We start from the raw sequence: 21,342 nt of genomic DNA, 5'->3' as shown, positions 1-21,342 counted from the left end.
TAAAGTGTAATCAAAGAGAACACAAAGGAAAAAAAAAAGAAATAATGGAAGGACAGTTTCAAGAGTCATGAGTGAATCTTTTGTAAGCCTGGAGGGTAGTACTGACTTGAATAGTATGCCCTTCATCAGACAACTTCAGAACCGGCTTTGGGGTTCCCTGCAGGTTTGGATTGGCAGCTGAAAGAAAGAAAACATTCTTAAAGAACACAGGATTGGTTTCTTGGTCGACCAACAAATTTAAAGAAATACCCCAAAAGTACAGATTTCCATTACACAAATTTAAGGTTAAAAACAATAGACTCTTTTTCTAGTTATTAAGTGTCTTAAAACAATCTTTAAACCTTAGGAAGTCAGAGAGCACAGCCTGAAAATCACTGTGTTTAGAACATATACTACTCACTGTAAAGTTAATGTTTGGCTTGTGAACAGCAGATAATAGTGCCTTTATCCTGTATCTGTTAAGGAGTCTTCACTGCTAATGACTTACTATATTATTAAAGAGAAGTTAGATCAGAACATGTTCAGAATCGGAGGGAAGGGGAATGGGCAAGTAATTCTTGAATTTCCTTTAAACCTTTAGAGGAATATAATGCAGATAGGTTTTTTCTTCTCTACAAAATGATTGTTTACTAGAAAGAAATTAATTTATTTACAATTTATTGTGAATTGTTGTTCCATTACTGCATTATTGAGAATATAAGTGGATTTGTACTTTAAATGTGGCCTCGAAATATGATGTGTGGTGGCAGAGTGAGGGTGCTGACTCACATTTATCATTTCTGTAAAACAAAAAACAATTTTCAGTCAGAAAGGGCAGTAAATGTGAAAATTAATTTGAAAGCAGGATTTTCCATAGAGCTGTAGTTTGTAGTCCAGTGGAGACACTGATACAAATAGGGACTTTGCTGTCCAGCTGGCATTCATGTTGGAGAGTTTTTAATGTTGTATGGATTGGTTGAGTAGTGGCTGTATTTCACAAATGCACTTCACTCTTGTCTGTGAGCAGTAGTGCTTGTTTCATGACACTGACATTCAGTAGATCAAAAGCTATTTACTGTTATGTCACATATTCCAAAGTCTTGCCAACACTAATGGAACCGACCTCTCAGAGAGTGAAAGATGTCTGTGGGCACAGACTGGCCTCAAGCACCTTAGCTATTTTAGTTTAGCCATAGTCCATAGACTTTGTCTGTGCACTTATTACCTTGCTTCTCCTAAACTGTTCTCTTCCATGTAAAGAAGAGTAAGGTGCATTTCATAGTTTTAGGTCATTATAGCCAGAGTGCAAATTAGATTGAGAGCTTGGACACAACTCCTGTGAGCTGCACTTGGAGGGGTATTACTTATTACATCAACAGTGACAAAATCAAAGCCTTAGAGTGACAATTATTGTAAATTACATCAACTGCAATGTGATGTGCATTTTGTCTATTATGTAGGAGTTTCATGTTCTCTAGTAGTTACTGTCAGAAGAAAAACCACATTGTCAGTGGTGCAGTACATCACAGGTCCTGCTAAAGTCAATGAACACCTCAGTGCACACATTGTTCTAAATCAAGAACCAAAATTTCATTTTGGCAGGTCTCCCCTATTTTCTCTCTGGAAGCTCCAGCAGAAAGAGGGGTACTAAGTTGTATACTTAACCAGAGCATTTGCTGTAATCTGTGGGTAAAGCCTAAAGTCCACGGAGTTGAATCTAGAAAGTCAGATTTAATGCACATGTATTCCACAGTCAGTCCCTGAAAGCTAAGGAGACATTTATCTGCCATCTTCAGACATCCTTCTGAGAGCTGGTGTTCCAAAGCCAGACAACCAGAAAAGCTGGCCACTCTAGTCTGATTTCCATCTGGACAAAATTTCTAGGTGAGGCAGAATGGGGAGGAATCAGAAACAAGCACATAATAACCATGAAGTTGTGCAAAAAGAAGGTGCCTTAATAAAATAAGATAGTAGTTCAATCAGAGCAACTTTATAGAAGTGTGTTGTTTTTACGACAGAAGCTAGGACACTTGCTGTCACTTCTGAAAACCAGAGCCAACCTATATGGATTCTGTTAAGACTCAGGTATTGAAGTAGTAACACTAAAGTATGTTTTTATCACAGGAAAAGTGGAATTGAATAAGGGACTAAGAGCTGTATACAATCTAATGCCACTGATGTGGACACCTGGATATTTGAATAGAGCCTTGCAAGTGATGGAGATTGTGGCTTCATTGTCAGGAGACAGTAAAATCTGCAAAGAAGCTGTAAGTATGAAGGCAATAACCCACTGAACAAATGGAATTTTATATAAGTCAAATCCAGTAAAACCTGTGAATTCTGTGCCTTGCTAATGAGAATATGCCTGGCAAACTTCAGAGGCCTTTGCAAGACAGAAGTAATGTTTAGAACAAAATCACTGCTTCTACTGGCATGTCCTTGGCAATGAGTGTGTATTGTTGCCACAGACCATTTAAGTATGTTTTCTAAGCCTTTCCCTCCCTATAGAGACATGTGGATCTGTGTCGCAGGGAGCACATGTCTGTGGGGGTGGGGAAACACCTTTGTTTCTCAAGTTTTTGAACTCGCTCAGAGACATACTTCTTAGCAGTGAGGATGAAATACCACATATTCTTACTCTCACAGCTATGCCCTCTGAGATGATGTCCTGAGTGGTACTGGTCCAAAATGTCAACAGAGTGATTTCTAGAAGGTATTGACCTCATCTGGGGAGAGTGGATAGATTCAGTTCATTTATGAAGTCAGCAGTGACTAAGGGACTTGAGGCTTAGGAATTTTGTGGGGCATCAGACTGATCCTGGACTCAGATTAGGAGTAACTTAAGAAACCACCACAACATGTGCTGAAACATTGCTGAGGTCTCACCTCCTCTTTTAGGTACTTTTTCCTGAAGGTGTCCCTGGTCATGGGAGCCTCCCTTTTGCTCACGTAATTACTAGGCTTGCAGTCTTTCTTGAAACAGAAGGGCAGGGCACTGCTCAGCAGGTTCTGCTGTCTGTTGCTCCATTTTCTGAAGCATCTCTGTAATACATGACAGTACAAGGACAGGTCACATCTGCAACTTCTACCATTTTGAGTTACCTCTTTTGGTGTATGGTTTTGGAGGTATCTTTCTTGCTCCAATCTAAAGAACTCAGCCTAATACACTAAAGCAGTCATATTTTCTGCTTACAAACCCTAGACAAATTGAGGAACTCATGAAGTTGTTGAATACATGACAGTTGTGTTACTCAGATTGTATTTCCAAACTGTTTATGCTTACCGTGACAAATGTGATTGTTCAGATTGATGCCCTGGAGACCATTTTACAGTCTGTCCTTGAAGCCAAACCTGGTCCAGATTCTGCTGAAGAAGTCAAGGGATTAGAGCAGAAGTCACAGAGTGCAGAATCAGAAGAAACAGAGCAATCTAAAGCACCTGAGTACTACAGTCGATTCAAAGTAAGAGAGTTTCATTTATTTAAATATCCTAAGCTGTAGTATATCTCTGTGATACATACTAGAAAATATATATGCTGACTTACTGTGGCTAATAGACTGACACCCCTTCAGTGTCAGTCTAGTAGGAGTCCCACTTGACGTTTTTGAAACTGATGTCACCTTACGTTTTCACTTGTTCAATCAGGAAGCAGCAAAGATGTAAATGCTCAAGGCCACTTGTCTTTTGTCTGTCTGCTGGGATTTTATCTTCACTTTTCATACATCAAGATGATAAATCCAGTCCTGTTCGCATAAGTGTTATGTCATTAGAGACCCATTATTTGACCTTGTGTGGGCTCTTGCTCATTAAAATTAATTATAATAGGCATGAGACCATCCTGAATTTATTGTCCATTTGTGTACACTACAATTATTTAGAAATGTTGCATCCTGTACTTTCAGTCTGGGGAATTAAGTCAGTTTTTATCACCTCTCTTTTATCTTTAGATTGTCATGCTGATGATAACAGTAAGAAAAACAGCTATTTGTTACAGCGCATCTGTATAACAAGTGCATTTTATGTGATCATCTCATAGCTATATAATGAGCTCATTATATTTTATCATCTCTGATTTGTGCTGTGGTAAAAAGCAAATACACTAGGTTGAAACTCATCTGATTTATAGTTCCAGGAGCAGTACTCATCTCATAGCCCATCAGTTTCCCTTGCTGCTGTCACCTGGACGGCTGTGACCTTGCACAGTTGTTCTGGATACAGACTGTTCTGAAGAAATTTCAGAAGTTAAAAGACAAGTATCCTATGGTTTCACTTCACACACACAGACTTTTCCTTTCTTTAATTTTTATTTACACAACTTTGCCACTAATCTTTAGATATTAAACTTGCTTTGTAGGCAGTTAGAACTTTTTAATTAAAGTATTTGGAAATCAGTGAGTGTTCAGCATGTGGTAATTAATGCCTGGATGAATTGCAGTGAATTAGGTAAACACAAGTGCCCTTTGAAAGAGGGAGTGAGACATTTTTATGTGTCTCTCATTGCCTATCCATTGTCTAGCCTTGAAGAAAATAATGCAGAGTGCTCGAAACAAGGCCTAAATATCAAATTGGGGACAGGCAATTGGGGACAGAGGGTAGTTTTATTCTCACCTCAACCTTTCCACAAGTTCCATAATTAATCCCCTTTCAGGCATTCATTGGTGTGGCAGTGAGTGCCCTGACTTTGGGCCAAAAAATTACAGACCCATTGCTTAACTCCTAAGGTCTCACCAGGAAGGTCTGCAAATGAGAAAGACATAGCCCTCATGTGGAATCTAGGCATCCAACAGTAATTATATGTCCATAAGCCACACTTTCAGGTTTTCTGAATGAGAAAAGGGGCTCTCAAGTCAGAATGCCATTTCAGCCAAGCCTGAAAGAGTTCTGAGACTCTCCTCTCAAATCCATCAGGACAGCAGTAGTCACTCTTCCCAGCTTAATCCTGGACACTTACAGGTGTCATTCACAGGGTAGACTAGTGCACTAGAAATCCATACAAGTGTGAGGGAAGGTGGCAGCTCTGAAGCAACCTGGTGCTGTGTGCATTCACAGCTGCTGTCCCGGGACAGATCACCTGCTCTTCTGTGTAACCCCAGCAAAGGATTTGAACTTCTGCTGCTGAAAACAATTCAGTTGCACTTTGTTCAGCCCTGCATTAGCCAGCATATCCCAGTCTTTCTCCTTGAACTCAAAACCAGTTGCTTCTGCCTCTTGCATGCCCAGTTCTCTTTCACAAATCATACACCTCAGAATACAAGGAAAAGCATATGGATTTGCTCCAGACACACACGTATTCCTCCATTATATTCCATGGAATGGACTCAGTGTCACATACCAACCTTCAGAACATTTGTGGAAGTACCTGAAAAAGCCATGGCAGCCTAACAGATACGGATACATGTCCTTCACTTCCACGGAAACAAACAGAACTTGAGGGCATTTGGCTCTTTCAAGATAAAGCCTTTAGAGCTGTAATCTAGACACTGACACTGTCATTTGTGTTGTAATTACCCATTTTTGGATCCCGTATGCTGAGACTACTCAGTACAATGCTCCTCAGGCAATTCCTTCCATCTGTGAATGATCAGTGGGCAAACATTTCATCACATAAATGCTGGGAACACCTCCCCTAACTGTCTGCATGCAGAGCCCTGGAGACTGCTTATGAAAATCAATGATTTAGCCATTTAAGAATGTGCCCTTTTGGTACCTGCAGGACATACAGCCTTCTGCTTTCCTAAATTAGTTTTACTGATATATCACAGAAGAGCAGTGAATATTCCAGAAGTTCAGTGATACCAGTAATGGCTTAGGAGACAAGACCTGCTAGTTTCCAGGTTGCCTTTCTGTAGTTCAATTTCATACTGTTCAAGTTCAGTGCATAAAGCCCCTTTTCAGTACATCCTTGGTAGAGTCTAATAGTAAGAATCTGAAGGATGTAAACCAATTACATTTAAAATGTATATCTAGTCTGTAAACATGAGCATAATTGTCAAGTTCCTTCCCCAAACCCAAGCTGTACTGTCTCCTCACTTTTCTCCCTGATGCCTTGTATACTTACTTACTGATACCTCAAACAAAACAGAGACTAATACACCTGAATAAGTTTATTCAATTTGGTTTTAGTCCATTAGCTTTGAAGACATTGGCTTTGTTTTTATTCTTTATAATAAACTTAAAAACCCCTCAGACCTGCATGTCTAGCATTTTAAAGAGTCTTTAATCTGCTCTCTGTCCAGTTCAAACCTTCAGGGGCCTAATAAAACACAACAAAGCCTGCAGTTGTGCTGGCTAAGGGAGAGAGAACTGGAGAGGCCTCAGAAGGGATGTAGTAGTTTCCTCCCTAAGAACAAGGCAGAGCCTCCAGCCAGGAGCTGAGAAGAAGTGCCTTTGCAGATTATTGCCAGCATGGGCTCAGGTAAAAGGAACACTGTGGGCCAGCAGCACAGTGCATAGGCTTTCAGTTATAGCTGGAAGTCTGGATATCTGCATCGCTCTAGAACTGCCATTTTGTTTGGAGGTGAATGATTCCCACATCTTCTTTCCATTATCCTTCAGTGCAAAACAAGAAGTTTTATACAAATGAAAGAAGTATGGATGTACCTTTCTTTAGAACGCATGCTTACATAAAACATTTCTGCAATTGCTGGGCTCAGTAAAGTCTTTCATTTAAAAGAACAATCAGGAAAATATGTATAAGGAGTGAACAAGGGATACAGAATCTTCCAGTGCAATGTCATCTCCTCTTTGGTTGTGTGTCTGCACTTTTAAGGCAATTAATCAAAGTGTTAGTTAGCCAGAAACAGTATCACTGGATGATTCATCATCCTAAGTGAATTAACATATGCTGCATGAAATCTAGATAAGTAAAGCTTGAGAAAGAAAAACTGCAGTTTCTTACTGAGTTACTCTGCTCTTAGCTTCAGTGTAGAATATCCCTGAAAAAAATATCACTTAACAGTGTTGTGTAGTCTATGTAAGTGTAGTCACTGTTTGGATCACAGTAACTTAGGAAGAAGAACCATGGGAGTTACTTAGTATGCTGTTAAAACATTTGAAATTACATGTATCTGTTGAGAGGGATGCTGATGCAGGCAGTGTGGATCAAATTATCGGGCTGGTTTTGAGGTAAGACACAAAACCAAAGTGTTTAGATTATATTTGTTATGGTTGACTGGTCAGCTGATCTTTGTTAATATCAAATAAATGAACTTGGAAAAAGAAGACGTTTTCAGTGGTTAATGAAACTAAAAGTTCATTGGTTTAGTTTTGTTGTTCAAAAAATAATATTCTTGATAATAGCATTTCAAGAAATGGTACCAATTACCACAGTTCAAACACTTCGATGTGATAGTTACCAGGCCTGTATAGCCCAGATAATAATAATAATAATAATAATAATAATAATAATAATAATAATAATAATAATAATGCAAACAGTGATGTATCAGTTATAGGAGAGTGTTTTGTGGCTGATTATTTTGTGATTGACTGGCTCTTTCCTTCACACTCCCTACCAAATCTCTTGTTATGACAGGAGCTGTACTCCAAGCTGCATTCACTTGGCAAGGTTGAATCTGAAAGCCTGTTAACCCTGACCACCCAACTTGTCAAGGAAAAGCTGCCAGCATGTGAAGTGGAAGACATTGCCAAACATGAGCAGAAGCTAAAGGAGTGGGAAGAAGAACAAGTACTTCTCATTGAGAGAGAAAGAGAGCTCAGAGAAAAGGCTAAGCAGGAAATGGAAGCTAGGAAGCTGGCTAAAGCATCTGCTTAGTACTGGAACTAGGAATGCAGAGGTGTGCATTCCTCTGTGAACATAAGTGCTCACCATTTTTAATATTTCACTTCAATCATGCTGCATGCGTGACCATATTTGACTCCTGTATGCAAATTAAACATCCCATTTTGTCTGTTTCCCAAAATAAAACACATGTGGTTTAGAAATCTTCATCCTGTATATGATGTGTTTTCCTCTTAACATTAGCCAGGCAAGGGATGGGATAGAGACAACACAAAGAAACAAAGGCATAAGGAGTAGCTTGCTTGTGATGAAGGGTATAGAGAATGGAAGGAACAAAAGAAAAGGGAAAAATTTCAAACACAAGTTGTTTCAGTAGGGGTTTCTCACAGGAAAGAATGCCATTGCTACTCTGAACTTCGAACACTAAGAGGATTAACGTATATTGATTGCTTTTTTTTCTTTTTCCCAATCCATTTGGAAAATTCAGGCTATTATGCATGGAGCTGGAAGCCTAACTTTAGGCTGTTTTTAAAACTACTCTTGAAGAGTTTCAGCCTAGTGAGCTAGCACTTGTACAGCACTCAGATGTGGCCTTTCCTGTAAGGATGTTAAAAATTTCTGACTTTGCCAGTGCTGCTTTGCTCCATTTCTAAGGTCACTAGAGAAACATGCACAATCATCTTGGCACACACCAAGGAGCCTCATACTGCAGTGCAGTTTCCTTTTATATTCTGGGCACTGTTCATGAGGTTTTTGACCTAATTCCTTTCATGGTCCCATGCCCCATTCTTCAGATCCATAAAACAATGTAGCTATTCACAAGAGCACAAGGAAATGGCAAGGGAGGAAAGCATCATGTTGTGATGCATCAGCATCCATCCCTGCTTACATTCCCTGTCACCACTGAATCTCATAAGCTGCAGCCAGCAATTTTAAGGAGACCATGGCAGGACAAGGTCCTTTAAAACAGGGAGTCCTGAGCAATAGCCCTGCTGTAATTGCAGCTTGTTATGGCAAAAGGACTCGTCTCACTGTGCTTTATCAGAGGATCTAATAAGCATTTGCAGTTTTTATTGTGCATCTGTCTGGTTTTACAGTGATAAAACTCACTTCAGAAACTCATTGTAAATCCAGTGAGAACATGCTGCAAATCCATGAATTTGTTTTAAGTGTAGGAAAGTGTCACAGATACAGCACACACCAGATATCTTTCTTACTCTCAGCAAAAACACTCAGAGCCTGATTGCTTTTTCATGTCCAAGAACTTGGCAACTTGGCACTAAGGTCCTTCACCCCATCTTGTCAGCAGGTCCCATAGTTTCTCCCGTACTTCAGTAAGGGCGTGCTGTCTCCAACCAGGAAAGTGAGTGATTTAGTGGCTTGGCCAGCAGTGGAGCAACTTGAGAAAAGTCTCCTGAAATTTTTTTCCTCTTTCTTGGTCTAAATGCTTTCTGATTACTAGGAGAAGTTAGGGAACCTTAAGAGAGAGTAGAAGGCCAAACACACTCATAAGAATGATTTCCTTAAAGCTGGGTGGCTTTAAAGGAGTTGTCTCTCCTAGCTGAGCCACAGGAGAATGTAGTGTCCCTTCCCTGACCACATATTTCAGTTCTTCAGTGTTAGAACATGGGTTATAGCTCCAAAGGTTCACAATCACTCCTGCATCCAGATTCCTCTATGAGCTTCTCTCTACAGGCATCAGCTTTTGGGATATTCTCTACACCACCACAGTTTTAAGACCCTCCTTGTTGACATGGCCTCTAGCCACTGAAGTACCTGATCATGTTGCTTGTGAGACACCATTCTGGCTAGGCCAGAACAGACAGGGACATATTTCTCCTTGTTTCTCCATGGCCTCTGTTTCTTGGCAGCACAAGGAGCCTGTTTCTGGCCCAACCTGCACCCTCCGTTGCCCTGCTGATAGATACGCCAGGCTGCTAATGCTAATTGAGCTCCAGAAGCTTCCAGCTGCCACGTTCCTGCTGTCTAACAGTCTACACTGCACTTCCCCCACAACTAACCTCCCTTTCCATTTCTTTAGACTTAAGTATTACAGCAATAGGAGTAAAAAAAAAAAAAAAAAAAAAAAAAGTGCCCCTGTGAGCTCTGAGTGGCCTGTTAATGAATATTACAGGTTGCCTCCATGTTTTACTCCAGGCGCTGTGGGTTGGAATGCTCTGAGCCCAGTTCAAAGTATAAACTTGAAACAGTATAGATACAACCTTTCTTTGCCTTTTCTCCCATCTCCTCCCATATCCCTCTCTGCCCTTGGGAGAAGGATATATCCTTGTCAAATGCTTTGCAGGCTGCAAAACAGATTCCTGGGGCCAGATGAAGGACACTGAACCCAAGACCTGCAGCAGAGGGTCCAGACTGTTTGTGACTTGAGAAGCCAATTTTTTTGCCAAGCCCTCTAATTTATCTGTCCCCTCAATTTTACTCTGAGTGAGAAACCACTTCTGACAAGTCTACCAGCTGGACCAGCTGCACAGCAGTGCCCCTCTTCCCCTCATGCCCCAGCCAAGTATTTCTTTATGGTCCAGTAGCTACTATCTTGCTCTTCCCCACCCAGGTTTCATCATAGTCTCAACAGCAACCGGTTTCTAATGTTTTGTCTAGCCAAACTGTTTTCACACCTAGCAAATCCTCACATTTCCAACAAGTGTACGTGCATCCTCTTGAATTCTCCAGCAATCCTCATTGCATATTCCTTTTTTGATCTTACTCTTAATCCCTTTCAAGTTCTTCCTATATATCATATCACATTTATTTCTTCCCCTTTTGCAAGAGACTGGCCATGTCTCTGCCCTGCACCCACATCTCAGTGGTGCAAGCAGCCTGGGGTACCAAGCGCTCAAGTACCCTGAGTTTTGAGGACACCTGGACACTGCTGAGTCTTAAGAGGCTGGAAACATGAATTAGCAATTGAAGCTTGAGGGAAGGGAGGAAGGTACTCTCCCCTTTGGTGCTCTCTCCTACCTGCTGGCTTTAAGTAGGGTTGACAATGAGACAGACAAATTGTGAGAGAGGCTGATTTAGTGACCAGTGCTGTTCAGGCATGTGCTTGTCTTCCTAAGGAAGACATGGATAGTAGCTGTGTACCAAATGCAGCAGCAGGAAAAATAAACAGCACTTGGCTTGACTTAACTGCTTTTCCCCTTCCCACTCCAAGAAAACTAATATAGATTTGACTATTTGCCCCCTTGCATAAATCACGTTGCACACACAACCCATTTTTTACCTGCTTGCTGAAACACTCTGAAACTGGGCCCCAGGTAGTCAAAAGCCCTTCTGTCCAGATGCCTGTGGCTGTTTGTGCACTGCTGTGTTAGCCATCACCTGCTGTGATGCAGCTGTCCACATTTAGAAGGGGGAGGATGGAGAAGTCATACAGCTGCTTTTGATCTGCTGCTGCTTAAATGTGAGCTCTGATGCTAAGGGAAGAATGTGGATGTGTATATATGCATATATAAAATATAGTTTTGTGATCTACAAACACAAAAAGCTCTGATTTCATACAGCCCTGCTCCCTAGTACTTAATTTGATGCAAGCTCACAACCCAATAAGCACTTCCTCACTAAAATACTCTCAGGTTTTTTAAATGTTTCTGGTTCTTGCTGTACTGTTTCAGACAGCTGCCTAGACCTTTCTATATGTGAGTGAGACTGGCTGAATATTTCCTGGAGGGGACATACCAAAATATTTCTTGGTAGTAACACTATCTCATTTTTTTGGATCACCTCTCCCTGAAGCATTCTTTCACATCCTGTTTTCATTTGACTACAGCTGTGATTTGGATTAAAGCTATTGCCATTTCTCCCTTGTCAGTATATTTCTAAATCATAGGAGCGCATCTTTCTTCATGCAAGTTTTTAAATTATTTCCCTACTCATTGTCCTAGTATCTGTATAGCTAAAGGCAGGGGAAAATCTCCCATTACTATAAGCAATACACTGGTATGCACATCACTGAGCTGTGACAGGCAGCCCAAATAATACCTGACTGTGGCATTGCCAGACTTGCACATGCCAGACAGTGTTAACAGCTCTCCTGTGTTTTCCCAAGTGTGGGAGAGACCATTCAACAATACTAGAGAAAAGGAACAGAAACCAGTACAAATACAAAGACTGCTTGATATGCTGGTAAGAATTTGTCTGTTCTTAGGAGAAGAAAAAGTAGCACTTCAAAGGTTAAAGCGCTTCCTTTTAATTGAAAAAAGCAGCATCCCAATTCAAATCCATGGCAGACACCAAACACACTGCTGATGAGGCAAGCAAATATGTAACTTTTCCTCCCACAAGTGTTACTGGCAGAACACTTCTAGTGAAGCGTTGAAGGTCATTATCCATTTTTCACAAGAGGAAAATTACATATTTATTCTCTTGCAGCTCAAATAAATGTTGCCAGAAGCCTTGTGCAGATGGGCCCTATTTATGGTAACACTTGCCAAGATAAGGTTACAAGATGCTTTCAGACCTGGTCAGACGCTGTGTCTTACACAATGCTAGTATCAAACCCCCACTTCAAGCACCTGCTCCTTCCATCAGTGGCCTGTCCCAGCTGCTTTCCTGCCCATCCCAGGGCTCTTCGGTCACCCTAAAACTGTGGGACCAGAAGGATGATGTTCCACAGCTTCAGAGGAAGGTTTGCTGGTATAAGATGGTTTCTGACCCGAGTGGTCATCACTGTGCTGCTGAGACAGGCAGAAAACAGCCTGGGGCACAAGTTACCAAGTGTCCTCTCCTCCCCTGCCTCCTCAGGAAGCTGGATTCAATAGTTACAAAAGGGAATTGCATCATTGACTTTGAGGGATAAAGACATGGTCCACTGAACAGCATCTGACTTTGCTGGGTTTCCTGGGTCTGCTTATGTACAAACCAGAATTCAAAATGTATTTGAGTATCTGTGGAAAGTAAAGTTAAATTTACCTTTCCAGAAATCTATATATTTAATAATAGAAAATGTTGAGATGAGGAAAATGCTTTTCAACTGTAGAACAGAAAGTACTGCTGACAATATGAACTTGGGACAGATTTCAAAATAAAACTGGAGAACAAAGTATAGGTCAAGAATTAGTGACATAACATTAATTCAAGAGTTACTTAAGATAATAAACATGCTAGAAAACTGTCCCACCTACTCATGTCCCCACAGAAATCAAAGTTGTCACTGAACTTGGCTAGCAATTGCATAGTATTAACTCTGTTGCTACTCTTAAACCTTTCTGATGAACTCAAGTCCACTCAACCCATTCTAAATTGCAGATGCCTCAGGCACAGAAATACCATTAGAGATCCATCAACAAGCACATTAGATTATCAGGACAAAATTCAGCTTCCAATATATCTTGTTTATTGCAAATTCTGGCAATTCCTCCCCTAAAGGATTTGGGAAAAAAAAATTTCAAGCCTGTTCTGGTCCTTACACATGGTAACTGCTGCTATAATTTCATCTTTGGAAAATGTAAACTCTTCCTGGAAATACAGACTTGCACTCTGGAGTGGGGTTCATGTTATGTATTTAAGTGGCTCAGTGGTTCAGTTTACCTTCGACTCTTTAAACTAAAAATGTAACACAGGTGAGCTGAGGGAACATAACATGATGTTTGTAAAAGCTCAGTGAAAATTAATTTCCAGACCTTAACAGATATAGAGGATGAAACTGTAGCGCATACAGGCATTGTTATGTGTATTTAGCTTTATTTGTATTAGGACATAAGTTTCAGCTATTTCAGTTTTCTTTTCTGTTTTATTCCCAAGCATGTGTGATGGGCTGAGCTGCAGTATGATGTGTAAATCATGGCAGTGTTTTGGCAGTGAAGCTGACATCAGATGCACAGTCAACCTCCACCTTGCCAGCTATTCACACTGGGTCTGGTAATGCTGGAGCTGTTGAAGTGCAGAGAAGCAGCTACATCGGGCGGTAAGGATCTGTGAGAACCAGAGAACAGTGCTTGTGCAGACTATAGTGCCTGCTGATTTAGTTCTGGATTTCTCCTCTGGATTTCGTTTCTGGTGGAAATCATGCTACATAATAGTCTAAAACAAGCAAATCCCCTGGAATGATGAGGCCACTCAGCATTACTCAGCCTCTGGTAGTTTGGGGCTGAACCTGAAGAAGGCACAGACAGCACAACAGAGGACAGTGCATGCTAGTGTGACTAGTCTTGTCTCTGGTAAATGAGAATACGGACTACAGCAGTAGGCAGTGGCCCAAAACTGTTGAGTGAAGGACACGGGCAACGCTCATGCGCTCAGAGACATGCTTTAGAAAGCCAAGGAGCTTTGCAGCAGTGCTGGGCATGAGCTGGATCTAAGTTGTGTCACTGTAGCTCTTACTCAAGAGACCCCTCAACATCTCTTTTTTGCCCTATCAGTGAACAACGAAGCACTACAATTTCCTGCCATCCACAGGACTCTAGCAAAACAGTCCACAGGTCTAGGATGCCACAAGAATGGTCCTTCCTTTTAGACAGACTGAAAAGATTAGAGGGACCATCATGTTCCTATACCACCTAAAACACTTCATAAGCTGATTGAATTTGTGATCCCACCTGTGCAAATCCAGAACGTCACTCTGCAATTGCAGGTAAATAATTGGGATTGAAGCCTAACCTGGCCTCCTTTACATAATCATTATATTTTAAGTAGTGTCAGACTACTCTACCACAACAGCTCAGAAAACCTGCATGAACACATATGCAGAATTATACTTAGGATGCAAGATTTGCAGCACTTGACTCACCTCACCTAGTCATCATTTTCCTCTACTTCACCATGCTCAGCCCAATTAAAACCAAGTGCAGTATTTCTTATTAGTGTCATAAGTTTTCAAATGAAACCTTGGACACTGGAGATGGTTAAGGGCCCCCAAAAAGAGACTGCTGTCTCAAGGTGAAGGAAATCCCCTAGGGCCTCTGCTCCTCCTGGGAGTGAGAACCCCTTGCACCTTTCCGCCCCAGCCTTTATCTGCTTTTATATCATTACCATCTCCCTGGGAAAAAAACATTGACTGCTGCACGTCACCACAGCAGGCATCACAGCAGCAAGCAAAACTACAAAGGCTGAAAGCCTGATCTTAGCAGTAGAGAAAGTCTGATGTTTATAGAAAAAAACCTCCTAAACTGAGGGCCCAGTTTCCCCAAAAGCTCTATCCCCTCTCACTGAGATGACTGGGCAGTGACGATTGGGAAGGGTCCTCATCTACCGGAGACAAGCTCCACATTATTGTTTAACTGCTATAACTTCAGAAAAGATCTCTTTTCCAAACCAGGGTGGGCTCAGTTGAATGTAATTTTATTGGGTATCATCTCTGACACAGCTCCTTGAACATGTACTTACCAAAAATGAGTTTTCTCATTCTGCTGAGGAATACAGAAATGAGAACAACAGAAAGAAGCCACATCGTGGTACCTCATGGTAATGTTTTACACCACAAGAGATAAAAGTAATCTTCCACATTTATTTTCCAATTTGTAAAGAGAGATTGGGATTTATCTGATATTTAAATAGTCATTGATCTTTAGAAAAAAAAATCCTGTATAGTAGGATAGGGACTAAAGGAAAGGGAAAACTTAAAAATACATTCATACACAAAGACAAGAAACATGTCAACACCACTTTACCACTTTTGTATTTTATTGTGGAACTGAGTTTATTTCCTTTACATCAAATATCCTCAATGGAAGAGGGGATATTGCACACAAATATCATAAAAGCACTACATATTACTTTCACTGGAAACTAATTTTCTACATTAGATATGACTGGATAGAATAGAAGTGATGCAGGATTATAAGACATAATACCATACACAGCTGCAGACTGACACAAACACCATTCAGAACAAGAGAGAGGAGGTGTGTGAGGTGCTTCTCAGCCAGCAACAAGACTTTCTTTCCATAGTTTGGAAGATAATGGCTGCATGCAAATGCGTGAAAGCATATTTCAGACTTCATCTTTTACAGTTGTGATTACAGCCCAGTCTTGAAGAGGCAGCCTCTGCCACCTGGAGCTCCTAGCTAGTCTAGTAGAGAGAAGCCGCTTTCAAGATTTTTTCTTTCTATATTTTACGCCATTGTTTTATTTAATTACTTAAATTTTTTTAGATTTTTTTTTTGTAAAGTCACAACAAACAGACTTTTTTCTTTTTTTTTTTTAATTTTAAATAGCAAACATTTTTAAACCAGGTGAATAATATTAAGCATTCTAAGAAATGCTTACCCCTAGATGTTCTTAGTGTTTTTTCAATTACTAAGTGAAAAGATGAAAGCTTACAGTTTCTTTCAAGTGTAAACATTATATTTTTTTCAGCTTCTAGTAAATCCAGACCAACAAAATTACTATTTCTCTCAAAAACATCATTACTGAGCAAGAACCTCTGGCGACAGATGAACAAAGAGAAGCGTATGACAGAAATGTCCCAAATGCACAGTAAGCGCTCTTTGGAGCTTATTTGCTTATGGTGGGAGGGATTGAAAATTCAATTAACAAATTTATTAAATCTTAGTAAAAGAGTACCAGAACTCTCCTAAAATGCATAAGCTATCATAGACAATTAAAAAAACCCCAACATTCATATACACAGTTATCTCCATTCACCACAGTATGTAAAGTAAGTAAAAAAAAAATCAAAAGTGATTTCTATGAAAGATGGGGTGAAAATAGAGGTCAATGAAGTCAGGCCCACCACAGGACTTTGAAAAGGCATGCAAGAGAAGCCCTGTCCAAGTTCAGGAGTGGGAAGGGATCCCCAAAGTTAATTCTTCATTGAATTATATGAAGCAGAATATTAATAGCATAAAGATCATGACTGGGAATGCTGTTATGGGTAATACCATCATTGAAACAGAGTGTCCTTTACACTCAGATATTGAATCTTTACAATTAGAGTAATCAATAATAAACCATGCTCCTAGAAATCTATGCTGATCAACAGCACTCATCGTTAATGTACACAGTACATTTTGATGACTGTTACACTAAACTAGTTGTGTAGTACTAGGATTAGCACAGGTAGATTAGTTCGACAGGCAGGAAAGACATTAAGGGCAAGAGGAGCTAATGGAGGAGCTCATCGCTGTGTTGAACCTAGGTGCCATTGCCATTTGGAAGGGAATGGATGGAACAGGCATTACAATACCTCAAAATAGCCAGACCAGGGTTTTAATATTCTTGTAGCAGCAAAAAAAAGCAAATGTACACATTAAGGTAATCTGTAACTGTCTAATTATCGCTATTATTTCAGAAGTAAAACAAATGCTTCAGCCATCATAAACTTGCTCAGGGATATTTAAGGCTTGATTCCAATTTAATTTACAGTAGGACCAGATGACTGTAACTTCCCTGACAGTAGTGAAATTGCTCCTAATTCACAGGAGTAAGTGGTGTAAGTGAGATTAGTCACAAGACCACTGATGTACTTAAAACAAAAGCAGTGATACAAACTATTTCAGGTATTGTCAGAAAATCAGAAAATCTGTTCCCACCCACTCAAAAAGTCTGAATTCTGACCTATATAATAAAGTAGACAAATCAGAAAGAATTGTAGAAATAGTGTAACTTATTCTGCCAAACATTTTTCCTGTATCTTCGTAGACTATATATTATAAAAGCAGTTTGAAGTGAATGATATGAGCTCAGCAAACATGCATGTTTTCACAATACATTTCCATCTGCCTTTTGTGCCATAGTCATTCTGAGTTTAACTACTTAAAAGGTATAGCAATAAATAAAACAACATTGCTAGAGAGACTTAAAAAAAGAGTAGACAAAAATAAATCAAAACCCCAACAACTGACAAACAGGAATTCACAGCATTAAATGGGCATCAGGAGCCCATATTTAGAAGACCCTAAAGCAATATTAAAAAAACCTCATAAAATTAGGAGTGCAAACATACACCTATTCAACAAAAATATCCTAACCCTGTAAAACTGAAATAAATTATAAGTAAAGAAAATAAAATGAGGTCATAGTTCACTACATTGTGAAACTTAGTTTCAGCCACAACGGTGAATCATACAGACCAGCACATAGGTCCATGCTGGAGGCCTTTACACCTTCTTCAAAATCAGATTTGCAGATCTTCTGCAATGCAACAACTTTTTAGTTGGGATAAAATTTCTGAGACTAAAAAATCCAAACTGTCTTAAATCACAGAGCAGTGGTGCTGTTCCTCTGCAAGCAGTCCAGAGAAGGAAGGGAGATATGAAGGAGGAAAGGAAAGGAAGAGTAAAATAAAAGTAAAGGAAAAAGGAGGGAAAGGAAGAGAAAGGAAGAAGAAAGGAAGAAGAAGAGTAAAAGAAGAGGAAATGAGAGAAGGAAAGAGGAGGATAGGAAAGAATAAAGAAAGGAGGGAAAGGAAAGAGAAAAGAGTAGGAAAGGAAAGAAGAAAGGAAAGAATAAAGGAAGGAGGAAAGAGGAAAGAGGAAAAGAGAAAAGAGGAAAGGAAGGAAAAGAGGAAAGGAAGGGAAAGAGGAAAGGAAGGGAAGGGACTTATTTTAGCTTATTGCTTCTTCTATCTTTTTTCAAGATCTTGTGAGGGTTGAGAATGTAGGTTACACCCTTGTAAGTATTGGGCAATCAACTCCTCAAATCCCATTTTCTCTCATCATCAATAGAGTAACCTTATAACCAGGGTGTCCTTCCACTCCCCTCCCACCCAAAAGGTACTGGCAGTTGACTGTTTTCAATAAATTGTACCTCAATATCCATTCTCACTAGAATCTTAAACAACATTATTCATTTATCTTACAAAACTACTAAAAAAGTTGCCTTCACCTGAAAAATTTTTCTTTGCATTTACCTGCAAATGAAAATGTTTGTTAAAAAATCATGTATTAAAACTTCATGCAGCACTAAAAAAAAAGGTTTCTGTACATTTGTTCCCATGTTCACTCTTAAATTAAACAAATAAAATAAGGTAAGACAAAGGAAGGTTGAATACTGTACAGGTTCGCAGGTAACCTTTTTCATCATTCTGAATGTTTCACTAAGTTTTGTAACTCTGATACTGGACACCACTTCAATCTTGCTTCCACAGTACGAAAGAAACTTTGAAAAAAAATGCTCATCTTGCCTTGTTGAGCTGTGCAAGTGCATCAATGAAGTGTTCACATAATTAACATACGTAATTCATAGCACCAAACCGTTTGACCAGTCAGATAGGTTCCTAACACCACACATGCACATTCATACTTCTTTACTGGTGTAACTATGATCCTACACAGATGTTTTATAAATACGCTGTCTCAGCATTAAAAAATAAGTGCATCAAGTTTCTTTGTACATTCAAGTCACTTTCTAAGGCAAATTGTCTACTGTATGTATTCCCGACTGCTTTGGTATTTTGCTTCAGTTAATTGACAGTGGACATGGGTGTTCAAGCATGTGGACTGGTCAGTTCTGGCTAGAGTGAGTGGGCTTTCACTGGAAGCATGCCTTAGACCAAAATTCTGCATGTTGAAAAAAAAGGTTCTAGATTTCTGGATAGGGTGCAGACTACATGCATATTTGGCCTATGATTGTTATGGTATGTCAGTATGCAGAGTTCAAATTAAAGTGGAAAACTGCTGATGAGTGATTAGGCTGTACATCCCTTCCTAGCTACGTTCCATTTCTTTTTATTTTTGAGCTAACTTAATTCTTTAAAAAAAGGATCCCCATAGTGATAGCTCAGATTAATACAAATTTAAAACTTTCTTCTCATGTAAGAATATAAGCAGACTGCAGTAAGCAATACATCTATTGCCATGAGACTAATGCAGACCTAATTATTTACTACATTCTCCTCCTACCCCTCTCTCTCTTTGTGTTTCTTTAGAGGGCAAATGCCTCTACCTGGCAGAAGTCAGTTGGGGTTGCTAGTGCATGGTTTCCAAATGTTCAGCAGAGATGCAACTGGAACTGTATTTTTGCAGTAATTTGTACTCTACAATGGGAAGACTGTTATTTCCCTTAGCAATCAACAAAGACTGAAAAATATTAGTGATTTGCATCACTCTGACACAGTATAGCATTTGGCAGGTATATAGTTCAGCAGTTGAAATAGATGAGTTGAATTTTTAGAAAAGGTGTTTTCAAATTGAAGAATTTCTGGAAGTAAAGTTTAATCTTGTGATGCACGGTTTTGTTCTTACAATTCGATCTTGCATGCAGGAAAAGATTCATCTTGCATAACAACAGTGCTGCTGCTTGCCAAAACCATGATGTTGAGGTCCTGCTGTTTCTCATGGGTCTCTTGGTACCATTCCCTCATCACTTCTGAGTCATGCGTTGGGATTAATGTCACCTGCAACACAAAACAGAAGTTCTGATGAATGGACAACAGAAACGGTTGATAAGCAAAATGTCTTTGTAAGAAGCCAGAGCCAACAAGCATGTTTCCCTTTTGGAAAGAGTGGGTCTTTGCACTGATACTCTTTAGATAATGGACAAATATTTTATTTCCTCATTCATCGTGATGGAAGGCATATGAAGTTTCCAAATGCATGTAATAACTGTATAAAGTGTGCAACATATGCTTTTCTTCCCTACTTACAAAACGCAATGTTTCCAAACATGGATCACATCTATGGTACAGTAAAAAGATGAAACAACCAACTGGCCCTTTAGGCCAGCTCTCAACTGTTTTATTCACCAGGAACAGGTCTGAAGGGCCAGAAATGTGGGAGCAGCTGAGTGCAGTTCAGCCCTGTGTTTCACTCATGCATCCTCTCTTATCATCAGTGAAACAAGGTGCCCAGCCCAGGGACTGCATTCCCTGGCAGCTGCCAGCCACTCCTCAGAGGTGCTCTAGCTTCTCATAGCTGTTTCCCAGACAAGGTTAAATTTCCAGGCAGAGATATGAGTGAAGAGCCTACCTGCATGTTACTCTCCCACTGTGCCTTGCCCTCCAGCAGGGAGTCCAGAACAGCCCTGCTTGGCTCCTCGGCTGCAGAATCGTTCCCGCTCACCACATAGTAGGATGACCGCACCCTCTTGAAAAACTCAACGTCAACATTCTTGCTATTGCTATGGTTGGGAATGTATACCAGATCCAAATACACTGGAGGTCCTGGAGGCACTGCTGAAGATTTTGTCACCTTAGTATTCCCAGGTCCTTTGGAAACAGAAGTATTTATCACAGGCTGGTTAAAAACATGCACTTATTAATTACTGTTATAATTACTGAGGTGAATGTGTCCGGTTATGGCATTACCCTCATACCTACAACGGCATGTTCCACTTTTGTTATACACCAATTGTGACTGTAAGAGGAGAAAAACCTGAATAACTGGAACTATATAATACAACAAAAAAATCACTACCACAAACAAAAACTCAGCTGAACCTTACACAGTAAAATACTACTATTATCCAATAATTACTATGCAGGTCTGTGATTACTGAATTACCATTCAATAAATGGTGGTATTATTTTCCAGGTGAAGAAGTGCAGCTTTTTGAAACTCTCACGCACACAGGATTACAAAAGGACTATAAAGGGTCTTACAGGGAGCCATGCAGATTTGAAGCAGGCCTGAAATTTGAGGTAGACAGCAAGACATGGTAGCTATTGATATGCTCAGGCTGCCTTACAGGTGCTTTAGAAAGCACCTGTAACATGAGCAGAAAGAGGG

The 21,342-nt window shown here is 39.9% G+C and overlaps 2 protein-coding genes across 3 annotated transcripts in view; one reads left to right on the top strand and one right to left on the bottom strand.

Annotated features, from left to right (window-relative positions):
* The window catches only part of MRPS27 (mitochondrial ribosomal protein S27), a 38,160-nt gene extending 30,231 nt beyond the window's left edge, over positions 1-7,929 (top strand). The window contains exons 9-11 of one of the 2 annotated variants that reach the window (XM_018070374.2): positions 2,104-2,246; positions 3,285-3,440; positions 7,514-7,929. In XM_018070374.2, the coding sequence (XP_017925863.2) occupies positions 2,104-2,246; positions 3,285-3,440; positions 7,514-7,753 (539 nt within the window). In that variant the 3' untranslated portion in view covers positions 7,754-7,929. Of the gene's footprint in view, positions 1-2,103; positions 2,247-3,284; positions 3,441-4,105; positions 4,615-7,513 lie in introns of those variants that run through there. The other variant, XM_029958989.1, reaches the window with a different exon arrangement.
* A 10,315-nt stretch (positions 7,930-18,244) lies between these two features.
* Positions 18,245-21,342, bottom strand: part of MAP1B (microtubule associated protein 1B) — a 71,173-nt gene continuing 68,075 nt past the window's right edge. Inside the window, 2 exon segments of the mRNA XM_018070333.2 lie at positions 18,245-20,012; positions 20,584-20,822. Coding sequence (XP_017925822.2) covers positions 19,857-20,012; positions 20,584-20,822 — 395 coding nt within the window. The 3' untranslated portion in view covers positions 18,245-19,856.

This window comes from Manacus vitellinus, unplaced genomic scaffold (genome assembly GCF_001715985.3).
Source record: "Manacus vitellinus isolate BGI_N305 unplaced genomic scaffold, ASM171598v3 scaffold_18_pilon, whole genome shotgun sequence".
NCBI classification, from domain to species: Eukaryota; Metazoa; Chordata; class Aves; order Passeriformes; family Pipridae; genus Manacus; species Manacus vitellinus.
This window is presented reverse-complemented; position numbering and strand designations above follow the sequence as displayed.